The sequence below is a fragment of the Gymnodraco acuticeps genome, unplaced genomic scaffold (assembly GCF_902827175.1).
Source record: "Gymnodraco acuticeps unplaced genomic scaffold, fGymAcu1.1, whole genome shotgun sequence".
In the NCBI taxonomy this organism is placed as follows: Eukaryota; Metazoa; Chordata; class Actinopteri; order Perciformes; family Bathydraconidae; genus Gymnodraco; species Gymnodraco acuticeps.
This window is the reverse complement of record NW_022990940.1, coordinates 1,545,599-1,558,211: the sequence shown is the minus strand read 5'-3', so window position 1 is coordinate 1,558,211 and position 12,613 is coordinate 1,545,599. Positions and strand designations below refer to the sequence as shown.

The 12,613-nt window shown below is 43.9% G+C and overlaps 1 protein-coding gene across 1 annotated transcript in view; it reads right to left on the bottom strand.

Moving 5' to 3' along the window:
- kmt2cb (lysine (K)-specific methyltransferase 2Cb) overlaps nt 1–12,613 on the bottom strand; it is a 75,223-nt gene that overhangs the window by 13,708 nt on the left and 48,902 nt on the right. Inside the window, 16 exon segments of the mRNA XM_034234401.1 lie at nt 981–1,213; nt 1,343–1,403; nt 1,495–1,558; nt 1,755–1,866; nt 1,951–3,485; nt 3,594–3,907; nt 4,397–6,340; nt 6,563–6,760; nt 7,838–7,911; nt 8,041–8,276; nt 8,385–8,526; nt 8,629–8,775; nt 9,429–9,461; nt 9,557–9,697; nt 10,673–10,720; nt 10,977–11,069. Coding sequence (XP_034090292.1) covers nt 981–1,213; nt 1,343–1,403; nt 1,495–1,558; nt 1,755–1,866; nt 1,951–3,485; nt 3,594–3,907; nt 4,397–6,340; nt 6,563–6,760; nt 7,838–7,911; nt 8,041–8,276; nt 8,385–8,526; nt 8,629–8,775; nt 9,429–9,461; nt 9,557–9,697; nt 10,673–10,720; nt 10,977–11,069 — 5,375 coding nt within the window.

The following is a 12,613-nucleotide window of genomic DNA, read 5'->3' as shown; positions in this document are numbered from 1 at the left end:
AATTCAAAAAATTAATTACCGCTGTTAACGCGATAATTTTGACAGCAATAATAATCAGACAACGTCCGTTAAAAAACATTATAACACATATAATGAGACGTTCTGCCGTAAGGAGGGGCGTTTCACCGACGACAGGTGTTCTTACTTTTATATGGCTAGCTGACGGAGAATTGTTACTTTACACTGTTCAACACTTAATTCTGCTTCACTCTTTAATTAAACAACCGCGGATGTCTTGAAAGAAGTTGCTAAAGATTTTGAAGATATCCGCGTTCTTGTGACACGTAAATACTACGCGTCCTATGTTTTGGTGCGGACTGCGTTCACACCAGCAATGAACCGCTCCAGAGTTCGCAAGAAAGCGCTCCGAGACCACCTATTTTAGCGGACCAGAGTCCGGTTGTTTAGTTCACTTAAGAGGTCTCGGATTGTGTTCACACCGACCCAAATGAACCGCACCAAGCCGCTAAACGCACCAGGGTTCGATTCAACCGGACTATACAAGGCAGGTGTGAACGCACCCTAGTTGCATTATTTTAGATCTTAGGTCTAACCCTAACACCGAGTTCACCAAGTAAGATAATATAAGATAAACCTTTATTAATCCCCGTGGGGACATTTAGTTGTACAAAGCAGCAACAAGGTAAGCGTGAAAAAACAGGACAGCAAAGATTCACACAGATTAATAAAATCAAAAATAAATAAAATCAAGAAGAAAGAAAAAAAAAAAAAAAGTGATTGAATATAAGCTTGCAGTTAAAATGAGGGAATGTTTTTAATTTCTGTTATTCAGGAATACCCTTTTTCAGCACCACAGACTGTCAATAACATGGTCTTAAGCACATCAGGCAGTTGGGGGTCAGATTTGGCCAACAGGATTTTATTTGCCAAACCTTTTAATACATTAAACCTTGCTTTATAGAACCATTGAAAGGACAATGCTTAGGGCAGAAATTGTGCAGGGCTAGGATAGACCTTACCTGCTCCAGTTGTTTCTGCACTACACCCTGCTGCTCTGTGACATGTTTGAGCTGCTCAGTGTCCTCCTCTGGGAACTCTCTCCCTGCCTTCTTAGCTGTTCTCTGCTTGGCAGACAGGGCTTTCTTAGACTTCCTGTGAGCCCCAATCTTCTCTTCCAGAAACTTCTGCTGCATTTGAAGTAGTTGCTGAGTCTCCTGGAGCCACTCCTCGTACTGAGCCCTCTGAGCATTGTCTGAAAGAAGAAATGAGGCTCTTTATAAGCAATCTTGACAGCATGAGCAACAAACATCTTAACATTTCAAGTGCTGACAGACCTTCAAACCAGAAAGTTTGAAATGTATATCTTTTTTAAAGAACTTACTGACAAATCCTGGTCCAAAGCTTGGAGGATTCGGTCTCGCTACTTGTGTTAATTTGCCATCCTGAAAGGAAGGTTGACAAATAAGTTATCATATGTTGCAACACAGCAGCAGTAATTTAAATAACATCCAAGCAGATTAATGATTTAAATACCTGTCCAAGAACTTGTGGAGGAAGTGGTGGTGTTTCAGGAGGTGGTGCAGGACCAGGAGGAAATCTGTGTCAGAGAAAGACCACAAACATGTACCGTTTACTCATTCAATCAGAGTAGCATTTCTTTAAATATTCGTACAATGTTGTAGAGGATGGTTTGGTACTTCACTAGCTTATAGCAAAAACTAATACTCAAACTGCCACTACGAGTATTACATTCTATATTATTAAATACAAAAGTACCAAAGTGAACTTTGTACCTGTTCATGGCCATTGGGGTCATTCCCATGTTGTTCTGAACCATGACTTTGTTGATGCCTTTCAGGGCCACCATTTTTGCTTTCATGATGGGGTCAGTGATGGCATCAAAATCTGTAAATGACAAATAATTCACTCTCTACTGGCAAACAAAAATGTTAAACTACACGAGAGGAAGTTGTGGCCAAACTTATTTACCAATGTTAGGGAAGAAGGAGTCGCTGGAACGCTGTCGTATCATGGCTTGCATCTGTCTCTGCTGCTGTTGCTCCTGCCTCTCCTGGTCCAGAAGGTCCTGCAGTAGGAGCGGTTGCTCCTCTAGCAGAAGAGGACGGTGCAGCTGCCCCTGCTGACCAAGAGCCTGGTTCAACGCTGCCTGCTGGGCTGGGGTCAAACCGCTGTGTTCCAGCCCAAAATCACTCATAGAATCTTCATCTTCAGTGTTGGGATCTGTCAGTCCCGAGTTATGCTGAGTGTCAGTGACTTGGTTCAGCTGGGGCATGAGTTTACCTCCTTGACTGACAGATTCACCGATTGGATTTAATGACTGCTCCTCAGGCTGCTGCTTAATGAGTAAACTAGACAGGACCGGGGTGGAGTCAGAGAGCATTCCCTGCTGGTTTGAGGGGAAGGTGTTTCCAGTTGGTTGTTGGTCTGCCGCAACAGGGGATTTCTTACAGTCCTTAACCTCGGTTTTAATTTGTTGCCCGGGAGCCAAAGAAGCAAAGTCCTTACCCCCAGGAGCTTCCAGCTTGATTTCAGCTGAGGACTGCTCACCCGAAGCCTCTGACTTTGATGATGCTGAACTGGATGACGCCTCAGTTCCTGTGCTTGAGTTTTTGTTGAGGTCTGTGTGGTCAGCATGATCATCCATAGGATCACTGAGATCCAGTTCATCATTAAACAGGTCTTTCTTGATGTCATCAAGGTCAGGGTCTGTATATGCAATGATGTCAAATTTCCCAGAGGTTAGGAAGTCATCAAGGTGTAGGTCGTTTGTCTCTAGATCTAGGTCTTTGCCATCATCAGCATCCAAATTTAGGTTTTCCAAGTCAGCATCTACCAAGTCTTTTACTTCCACGTCCTCGAGATCTTTGACTGCTGATTCTTCTGCATCAAGTTTCTCCTCATTTTCACAGCCTGACGCTGAGGCAGCCTCAGAATGCCCAGCAGGGGGCGCAGTCAGCATCATAGATGCTGCCATGTTCAGGGTCTCATTTGAAGCAGGCTGGCTCATGGATCTCATCAAAAGAGATTGTCTGAGTGCTTGGTTTCCTGACATTTGGGCATGCTGATGAAGATTGTCCATGCTTGCAGACAGCTGTGCATGGCCAGAGTGGCTGGCCATGGGGTCTAACATTCTGGGTCCCTGATTTAAAGGGAACCTGGAGTCAGGTCCTCCTGGAAAGCCTGGTAGCCTTTGACCCTGCATCATGGGATCCATGTTGCTTGCTTGCATGGCTCCAGGGGGATATTGCATGCGTTGCCTGATTTCTCCTGCTCTGTGTCGCAGCTCAATGAACGGTTGGCCCATGATGTTGTGCTGCTGCACCGGCATACCACGTGGTGGGAAGTGCTGGGGCAGCCCCATAGGGTTGCCTCCCATGCTCTTTGCCATTTCAGTAGACATGGATCGTCTCATTAGGGGAGGGATTTCCTGCATTGGGTGTTGCCCCCTGGGAAAAAACTCTTGGGCCCCATGTGGTCCTACAACCCCGGGTGGAAATGCAAACCTAAATTGGATAAAAATACACATAAATAGAGAGCAACAGCCAAGCCAGATGTGTGCAGTGTTGTGTTATTGATTAAAGAAATATCACAAAGTTGAATTTTGCACGAACCTTGGTCCCTGATGTCTCATATTAGGATCTCCAGGATGTGGGCCCCTGGGGAGTTGTCCCTCATTAGGGAAAGGGACACGCTGGTCGCCTGGAAAAGGTCCAGGAAACCGCATTGGCCCTCTCATGGGTCCCTGTCCAGGATAAGGAGGAGGAGGTCGGTTGAACATTTCCCCCTGTTGCCCATGGTCCTCCTGGGGCCAGGGACGTGGTGTTCCTGGGTTCATGTTGCCAATAGGATCCTGAGGGCCCCTTTCCTGCCGAATAGCAATTCTATGTTGCTGCTGCTTGAGGATTAGTTCTCTAATTCTTTGACGCTGCGAAGCACAAGAAGTAGACATACATTAAAGCCTTTTTAAACACAATGTACATTTGCAATCTTCAGCTTACAATAATACTGTGCATCTAGTTGTTAAGACCTGGCCTACTTTAATTCCACAGCTAATGCATAGCAATGCACAACCCTCTGGAATTCCCTACCTGCCAGCTCAAAGCAGGTTCAGGTTTTTAATTCTTTGTTCCGTTTTGTTTGTTTCATTTGTTTGTTCGTAACGTCATGAATGGCTGTTTTTATTTATTATATGCACCGATTGTAAAATGTTATTACTTTTGTTTGGCTCTGTCGCTATTTAGTGGTTTATAAGCTGCTGTCCAACTATGACAGAATAGTAACGTTTTTGCTCTATACTATTTGTAAGCACTAACTTAATTTTTAAAAGTGTTTTCAAGTGTATTTTGTGTTGCTTGTAAGTTAAAACCAAGTCAGCCACAGCGATAAAACCACATAAAACCCATTATTAATGTACCTGTCGGAGTCTCTCCTCACTTTCAGCGAGAGCCACACCCTGAGCATCAATGGGAGCACCAGGCATATGTAGGTTGTTGGAGAGTTGGCCTATATCTTGAGAGCCAGTACCGTTGTTTCCCACACATGACTGGTCTTTGATTTCCATTTTCTCCATTGACTGTGGACGAGGCGTCATGGGTGCTTGCTCATATGGATCGTGGCTCGGTGTCTGATTGGGTCTTCTGGAGGGCGACTGCATAAAGCCATCTTCTGAAACACCAGGGTGTTTCGGTGTTTGAGAGCCTGGATGATGGAAAGGCTCATGAAGTCTGCCTTGAGGTGGGGAGAACATATCCTGGCTTCCCATTAGTCCTTGCCTTGGCCCTTGTCTGCTGAGCACATCAGGACCAGGCCGTGGGGTCCCCGGAGGTTGGGCATACGGGTCATTGAGCATTGGTCTGAGGGCCCCAGGCTGGGAAAAGATGTCGCTACTTCCTGGCCTTGATGGTGTACTTGTAAATTGTTCCATTGGCCCCCTCTGGTTAGAAAACCTCTCTCCCATAGAGGGTCGTGGAGTGCCTGGTGGCTGAGCATAAGGGTCCATCGAGTGGGAGGGTGACATCCTTTGTCCAGGGTGCGACTGATGGGTGAACTGGTTCATCCCACTGGGGCGAGGAGTAGAAGGAGCCTGTGAGTAAGGGTCTGAGGATTGGTGATTTGAAGGTTGACCATAGTTGTCATGTGGACGAGGAGTGCCGGGAGGTCGGGCGTAGGGCTCACAAAATGGGCGAGGTTGACCACTGAGTTCATTGGATCGTTGGTTTCCTGTTGACTGAGAGAAAGGGTCCCCGCCTGACTTGATGGGACCGGAGGGCTGGGCAAAGGGGTCATAGGTGAAGTGGTCAGGCCTTGGAGTGGAAGGTGCATGGGCATAAGGATTTCTAGACATTTGGGTCATTGGTCCTGGCTGAGCGAACGGGTGGCCCTGAGGGTGATGCTGGCCCATTCTAGGAGGACTGGTGAAGTTGTCGCTCCCAGACGGTCTTGGGGTGTGCGGATGCTGAGCATAGGGGTCATTCTGCAGATTCTGGGAGAACCTGTCACTAGGATTTTGACCTGGTCTGTTGAAGGGATCCTGAGCCTGAGGAGGGGGCATGGGTGTTTTGAACAGAGGGACCGAGCCAGACTCATTACTTCCAGGGAATGGCGTTAGCAAAGGCCTTGAGTAAGGGTCGGACAAGATCATCCTGTTCTGGGCCATGCGCTGATAGGCCTCAGTCCTTATCATGGGTCTTGAGTATGGGTCTCTGCCTGGAGAACCCATTGGGGGCCTTCCCTGAGCCTGACTAGCCCTGGGGGGACCCATGGGCTTCAGGAAAGGGTCCATTTCACTCGTTGGCCTTGGGGTGTCAGGAGGTTTGGCATACGGGTCACTGCTCATGGATGTTGGAGAGCCGAAGGATTCATGGGCAGGAGAGGGCCTCCCTCTGTCCTGCTGCTCCATGAAGTTTGTGGGGGATTTACCAGATTCCACAGACATTCTGCGACATGCATTTGGCCCAAGAGTTGGCGGCCTTGGGGTTCCAACCATCTTGGCATATGGGTCCCATGGAGAAGAGGGTCTGGAGCTAGAGGAACCTGGGGAGAATACCTGAGGGGACTGAGGTTGGGAGGAAGAGCCAGAGGGAGGCGGAGGAGGGGGTCGTAGGAACACATCCTCTGGGGCACATGAAGTGGGCGTCCCTGGTAGCTGCGGCCTGGCAAAGCCATCTTTAGAATTGAGGGGCTGCATGGGGGACATGCTGCCATTGCTGGGCTGGGAGGCTGGGCTCTGGTTTCCACTGTTGCTGCCTTCTCCATCTAACTGCTGCTGCTGTTGTTGCTGGAGTTGCTCATTCTTTACTTGCTCCAGTTTCTGAGTTGCTTCAATTTTGGCTTGCTGTTTGCTCTTCTGCCTCATTTGCTGTGGGAAAGGCACAGTGAAAAGCGGGATTAGAAATCAGAAAAGGATGCAGAAAATATCAGTCTCATGCCAAAAATGAACTGGACCTACTAACCACCAATGTCACCAGGGTTAATGTGGAGGATAGTGCAGTTGTTTATGGAGCTTTACTAAACCACCACTTCTTAGCTGTCTTAATTAACCTGCCGCTGCATTCCCTGACTTCATTGCATACACTCTTACCTGTCTAAACTTCCACTCTTGTTCATGCTCTGACTCTTTTGGTTTCAAAGGGTCTTTAAACAGCAGTTCTGTGTCTAGTGGTATGTTGGGATCAAACACCTCAGGGGGCTGTTGCTGGGGATGGTGCCTCTTCACCGTCTCATTGGACATCTGGACTTTGTTGATGCGCAGGGCTGCTCGGTTATCTCTTGCCTTTTGCTAAACAGCAAATCAATCACAATCGCAAAACAAAAACACATCAAATACAAGATTGCAGAAATAATGCACAAAGATAACCTATTCTATCCTTATTATCTGAAACAAGTGTGATATTTTAAAATGTCACTCGTACTACAAAACAATGTTGTGTAGGAAACATTAAATCCTGTTTCATAGCATTTGTTTCAATATCTCACTTGGCAGATAGGGACTTTAATAAAGGCAGGCAGGTTCATGTCAAAAGATGATTTCCAGCTCCCCTCTTATTAGTCCAACTACCTGACCGCAAACCTCATGCTCAAAATGATGGATTTAAGCTACGACCAATGGTACATCCTCGCACATATACGGGTTGAGGACCAACCAGCATCTTAACCAGAAACCTGAATCCTGAATAGATGCAACCTGAAACAGGGTGCAGGAAATCCAAAATGCTAGTTGTTTGGGAACATTGCTACACTGTCTCTTTCTCTTTTTGACCATATCCATCTTGTTTGTAATCCAGAAACATGAATGGAGGTTCCCCCCTCATTGGCTAAGAGTTGACACTTGATGATGTGTGAGAAAGGAGTCTCCATCCCTGCCACTGGATTGCCATTTTACCCACACCGATTGTTACTTGACTTCTTTGTACTTTATAAGCAGCTCAGGATGGAAGTCATCCTGTCACTGTGTATCAGGAATGTTAATAGTTGGGGTGTGAGATTGAAAGAAACTACCATCATGTAACCAGTGACAAAACACTCACATACATGATTTATTTTCTTTTTTTAAAAATCAAGGCAAGGTAATTGAAATTGAGCCCTTCCAGATAAAATAACCTAGAGTGAACTTAATTACTGAGACCATAGTGAGTTCTAACACACAGCAGGCCTTCCTTTGTTAATTAGTTCATCTGTGAATGGCCGGATTTCAAATCGCATTGGCAAGAGGCAAGACGCCAGATGTGATAAGGGCCTGCCTTCTGCATCCTAATTTGTCAGTTCAAGTCAAAGTGGCAGTTTGATGTCTGTCATGGTACAAAGCGTTTTTTCTTTAAGACAGTTGAAGAAAATCTGCAAGTATGATGGTTCTTACCACATATGGGGCCCTGTCTTGGGAACTAGCTTTCCTCCACAGTTTAGCAATTTGCTTTACTCTTGTAGACCAGTCTGTTGAAGGAATGAGAAGAAGAGTTGTCATGCCAACAGTATCACAGAGCATAAAGAATAACTGTTAGAACTGTGTGACTGAAATGATGACCATAAAAAAGACGGAGAAAGGGGAAAATATGTGCGAACCTGGGTATTCTTCCTTTAGGTTGGGAAAATTAACATTGGTATATAGGACGGGTGCTACAGTGGCTAGCTCTCCAAGTGTCTCCTCCTTCTCCCACTTGAGTGTACTCCTTTGGGAATTTGACATGGCTTCAGTCTCCCCCTCCGGTAGAGGTCCAGGGGTTGCAGGGCCGGAGCCATGGGCAGGGGAGGACCATGGATCAACTGCCTCTCTAGGCATCTGATTAAACTGTCTATCCCTGTGAAGACATATGAAGTCTTAACATTCTGGCTTTAAAGAAACAAATCAAAATATATTTGAACGTATAGAATATTTGATAGTTTTAAGGAGGAAGGCAGGACATTACCTTGGATTGTCATCGAAAGGCATACGGTTAAGGGGGGAGAAATTATCTGGGATGCAGGGGCCTGCTTCTGGATTTGTAGGAAAGCGTTGGTTAGGTCCCATCATACCATTGATCATTGGCATCCTTGGGAACATGGGATTCCCTACAGAAACGATTGAACAGGGTGAATAAGATGCATAGATTCTATAACAAAACAAGAAATCAAAGGCTACCTCTGACAACGACAGGGTGTTTGATGATGTACCTGTGTTGGGGTGAGGCATACTAGTGCCAGGTGTGGCAGGGAGGTGCCCTGGACCCTGGGGATGAGGCAACTGTGGTGGAGGAGGTTGGCTTGTGCTGGGGCTAAGGACTGCTGTGAAGAGATCCTCCACGTCTTTGCCCTCCAGCTCTGTAATAGAGTCAAACAGTACAAGCTTGTTTTAGAATATGCATTAAAGGTGGGGTAGGTAATTTTGGAGAAACCAGCTCGAGTGCGCTTGAATTTGAAAATACACAGCCGGAAAAAATCTGCCACTTCCTTACAGAGCCCCTCCTCCAACACACACAAAGGCGCACATGACCAATGAGGGCACGAGATAAGTTTGTGCACAGATGGAAGGCTGACAGACAGGTAGGCCATCCAGTTATTTTAGCCGGGCAGGCTCAAATGATTGGTCGTGCTTTTTACAGTACTACGGCTTCCACAGATGACATTTTTTATGGATTTTTTGTCAAAGCAAATAATCGATATAACCGATAGGAAACATTCATTGCTATCGGGATGTTAAGAGCATTCCATGGAATATAACAAAAAGTGTATCTCGAGCCGGTTTCTCAAACTTACCTACCCCACCATTAAGATGGTAAAAAGCACTGAAAGATTACAATTATTTTGTATTTATTATCAGAGCTAAATTATTATTTTTTTGTATTAAAAAGGACACCTGTACAATTTAGCTAAACTCTGAATCATGGTCTAAGTGCTATAACACAACTTAATACATACATTTTAACTAGCGTAGTACATGACATGGTTCTAGGCTGTAAGATGAAATGACAAACCTGGAATTTTGTAAAGTTTGCTGAGGATTGATTCTGAAATGAAAATAATTAAGAGAAAAACAATCATTACACATCCTGTATGACATTTTTAAATAAAAGTGTCTGTATGTCTGGTCTCCTGAACTGACCATCAGTGACCATCTTGTCCAGGTCCGGGCTGAGAATACCGTCCAGGTGTTCCTCGTGGAGGGATCGAGGAGTCCTGCGGCCGCCGTGAGACTGGAGCATCAATGGGGAGCCGTCTGCCAGGGGCCCAATGTCCAGACCAGCTGTGGAAACACACACAGACATACAAAAACAAAATCATAACACGCACGCACACACACATACAAAGAAACCAACCCGACACAGAACGTGATCATACGTAAATACACACGTGAAGTAAAAACATGTTTATTTTCTTAAAAGCCTGAGGAATGCAATCAAAACTGAACAGGATTACAGCTCCTTGGGGTTCCTGTGTTGTTTAAAAGCAATGTTTTGAAAACTGTGAACTTTCTTAAAAAGGTACACAATCACTTGAATGTTGGAAATGTTTGCCATATCAATTACTTTTGTGTTATGTATTAAAAACCTATTGATTTCGTTAAAAAAGGAAGCTGAGCAACCTTCATCCTCTTTTACATCGCTGCTTGAATCCATAACAAAACCCATACAAATAATATCGGTTACTACCGATTCTTTTATTTTTTAGTTACGCTGACATTTCTCTCTAGCTATTACTGCGAACAAATAATTGATATAGATATATATGTTATTTATCAGCCCGTAAGGCATTTAGGCTGAACAATTTAGGCTCCTTTTTTTACAAAGAATGGAAGCATGTAGTGCCGAGTTGTTTTGTCATTCAGACGACCTTCAGAGTCCTTAGGAACTATGAGGATGTTCTCAGGAGGATTCTTTAAACTTTTCTCGCTTGTTTCATAGATGCCATTATCCTAAGTGTGTTGTTTTTCTATCTTGAGGACAGCGGTGATCAGGCAGATAATACGTTCCATATAATAACTTATTCAAAGATGTCGCCACTGTGAAAGTGCACACCACACGCATTTGAGTGAACACTGTGCACTGGGTTAGGTAAGCACTAAGCAGTTTATGGGTGTTAAAACAATCTGAAATGTTGTAGAAAAAGCTAAGTATGAAGCAGCTTATATATATATATACACATGCACACTCAAAAAAGAGACACACTGTTCGAGAGGAATGCACTAAAGTAAGGGATGAATAGGCCATAGCACCCTTACCAAAAGAAGGAGGAGAGCTGTCAACCTGGAAGGGGCAAAAATCAAGACCTACAAGGACCCAAAACCAGATATGAGTGAAAATATAGTGAAGACCGAACAAGCACAACACGCTTCAGACAATGCAAACAAAAGTAAAACAAAAAAGGTGAACAAAAAGTATTGTTAAAGAATGTGACATTTAAAAAAAATCAAGTGGTGAAAGCAAAATTGTCTGAGGGAATTTCTCAACCGATTTTGTGAACCCACGTGACTAAATCTTTTTAAATTCTTAGCACTGTGACTGTCTGTGAGATATATAACGCACCAGAGTCACTGCTTGATTTTCCGAGCATTCCCAGGATGTCTGCATCACTGTTCAGAACATCAGAAAGATCAACTAATGGTTCCTCAGACGTCTCTGTAGATGGAGGGGGAAAAACAAACAAACAAAAAAGAAAGAAAACCAAATCGTCACAAATCATAATTGAAGGTGATGTTGAACGAACATGAGAATGTGGTTTGGAACCATTTGAAAGCCACATGTAGAATTAAATCTAGAGTAAATAAGAGAATAAACTGTAAGTAAACAATAGCTGGCCTCTGAGAGAACAACAATTAACACTAGAGTTATATGCCAACACTTTTATAACTGATTAAATGGAATGTCACAGGAATAATGCCAAAGATGAGAACATACTAAAACATATTTAAGTTAGAGTAGCCTTTCTCCAACTTAAACATCATGGATCCATAGAGATGATGCAAAATGTTCTTCACCCAAGCACAGTGATTTCTATGCTGCAGTATTTTCTTATTATTATCCGAAGGTTACATTTGTCAAGGTTACAGTGTTTTGTTTCTCTAAACTGTTAATCAGATGGTTTAGTTCACATTTCGCACACTATTTCTTCAACTGAAAAATCAGTCTTTATATGTTGTCGTACCACTCAAGATACCTTCCTTTTATTTTCTAACCACACTTCTAAACTACATGAACAGTTTAGAAAATCAGCCTTTGCCAATTAATGTTTTAGGTTGTAACAAGTGTGTAATGTTTTTGAAATACGTTGGACTTCATTTATGTATTTCAGCAACTCGAGACCGACCAAAAGTTTTTAGCAGATGGAGAACCCTATCCTTACACTGCCTGACAATTATTTGATATGAACATATGAACACTATGTGACGCAATACCCTACAATAAGATGCAATTCAAACATTAAGACGATTTCAGTTGACTTCTACTGCAGTTTATCTACTGCAGTTTATCTACTAGCAGCGACAGGGAATTCATCAATACTCAGAAAACATTAATAATAGTAATAGATTTCGACTGCGACTGGTGTGTTGACAAACACTTTGATGAGTGTGGTGATGCTCCATTTTGCCCTGTTGGTGTGCTGCAGCACCAACACTGGGGAAACTCTGGAAGGAGTGCAGGTGGCAGGTATAATGCTGAATCTTCTCCGCTGATGTTAAAACAGTGACTGTGCTTCGTTTGTAGGAGGGGTTGCATTAAGTGTACTATAAAACAGGTAACGACCATGTTCGCAACATAATAAAACACACTGTTGTCATGTCATTGAGAGCGCATGACATTTTCATCATTGCAAATGCATAGTTCACTCTGGACAGCTTTAACGTGTTTGCAAAGACAGGACAAGGAACAAATGTCATTTAGGTCAGAGCAAGGGGCATGTCATATAAAGAGAAAGGTTAAAAGGGCAAAAGACAAAGTGAATTGGCGGGCGAGACAGAGCGAGCAGAAAGAACAGAATCAGAACTTTACTTGGTGTTGTTATTATTATGTAATGTGGAATTCTTTAGTGTATAGATAAAGCCACAGTTGAACAAATGACCCTGTGAACACCAGAGATTAACCTTTGACTCTAGGACTGTTTTGAATGAATGGTAGAAATGCAGTTTGAACATGTGTTTAGTGGATACTCTTTTACTTCTGTG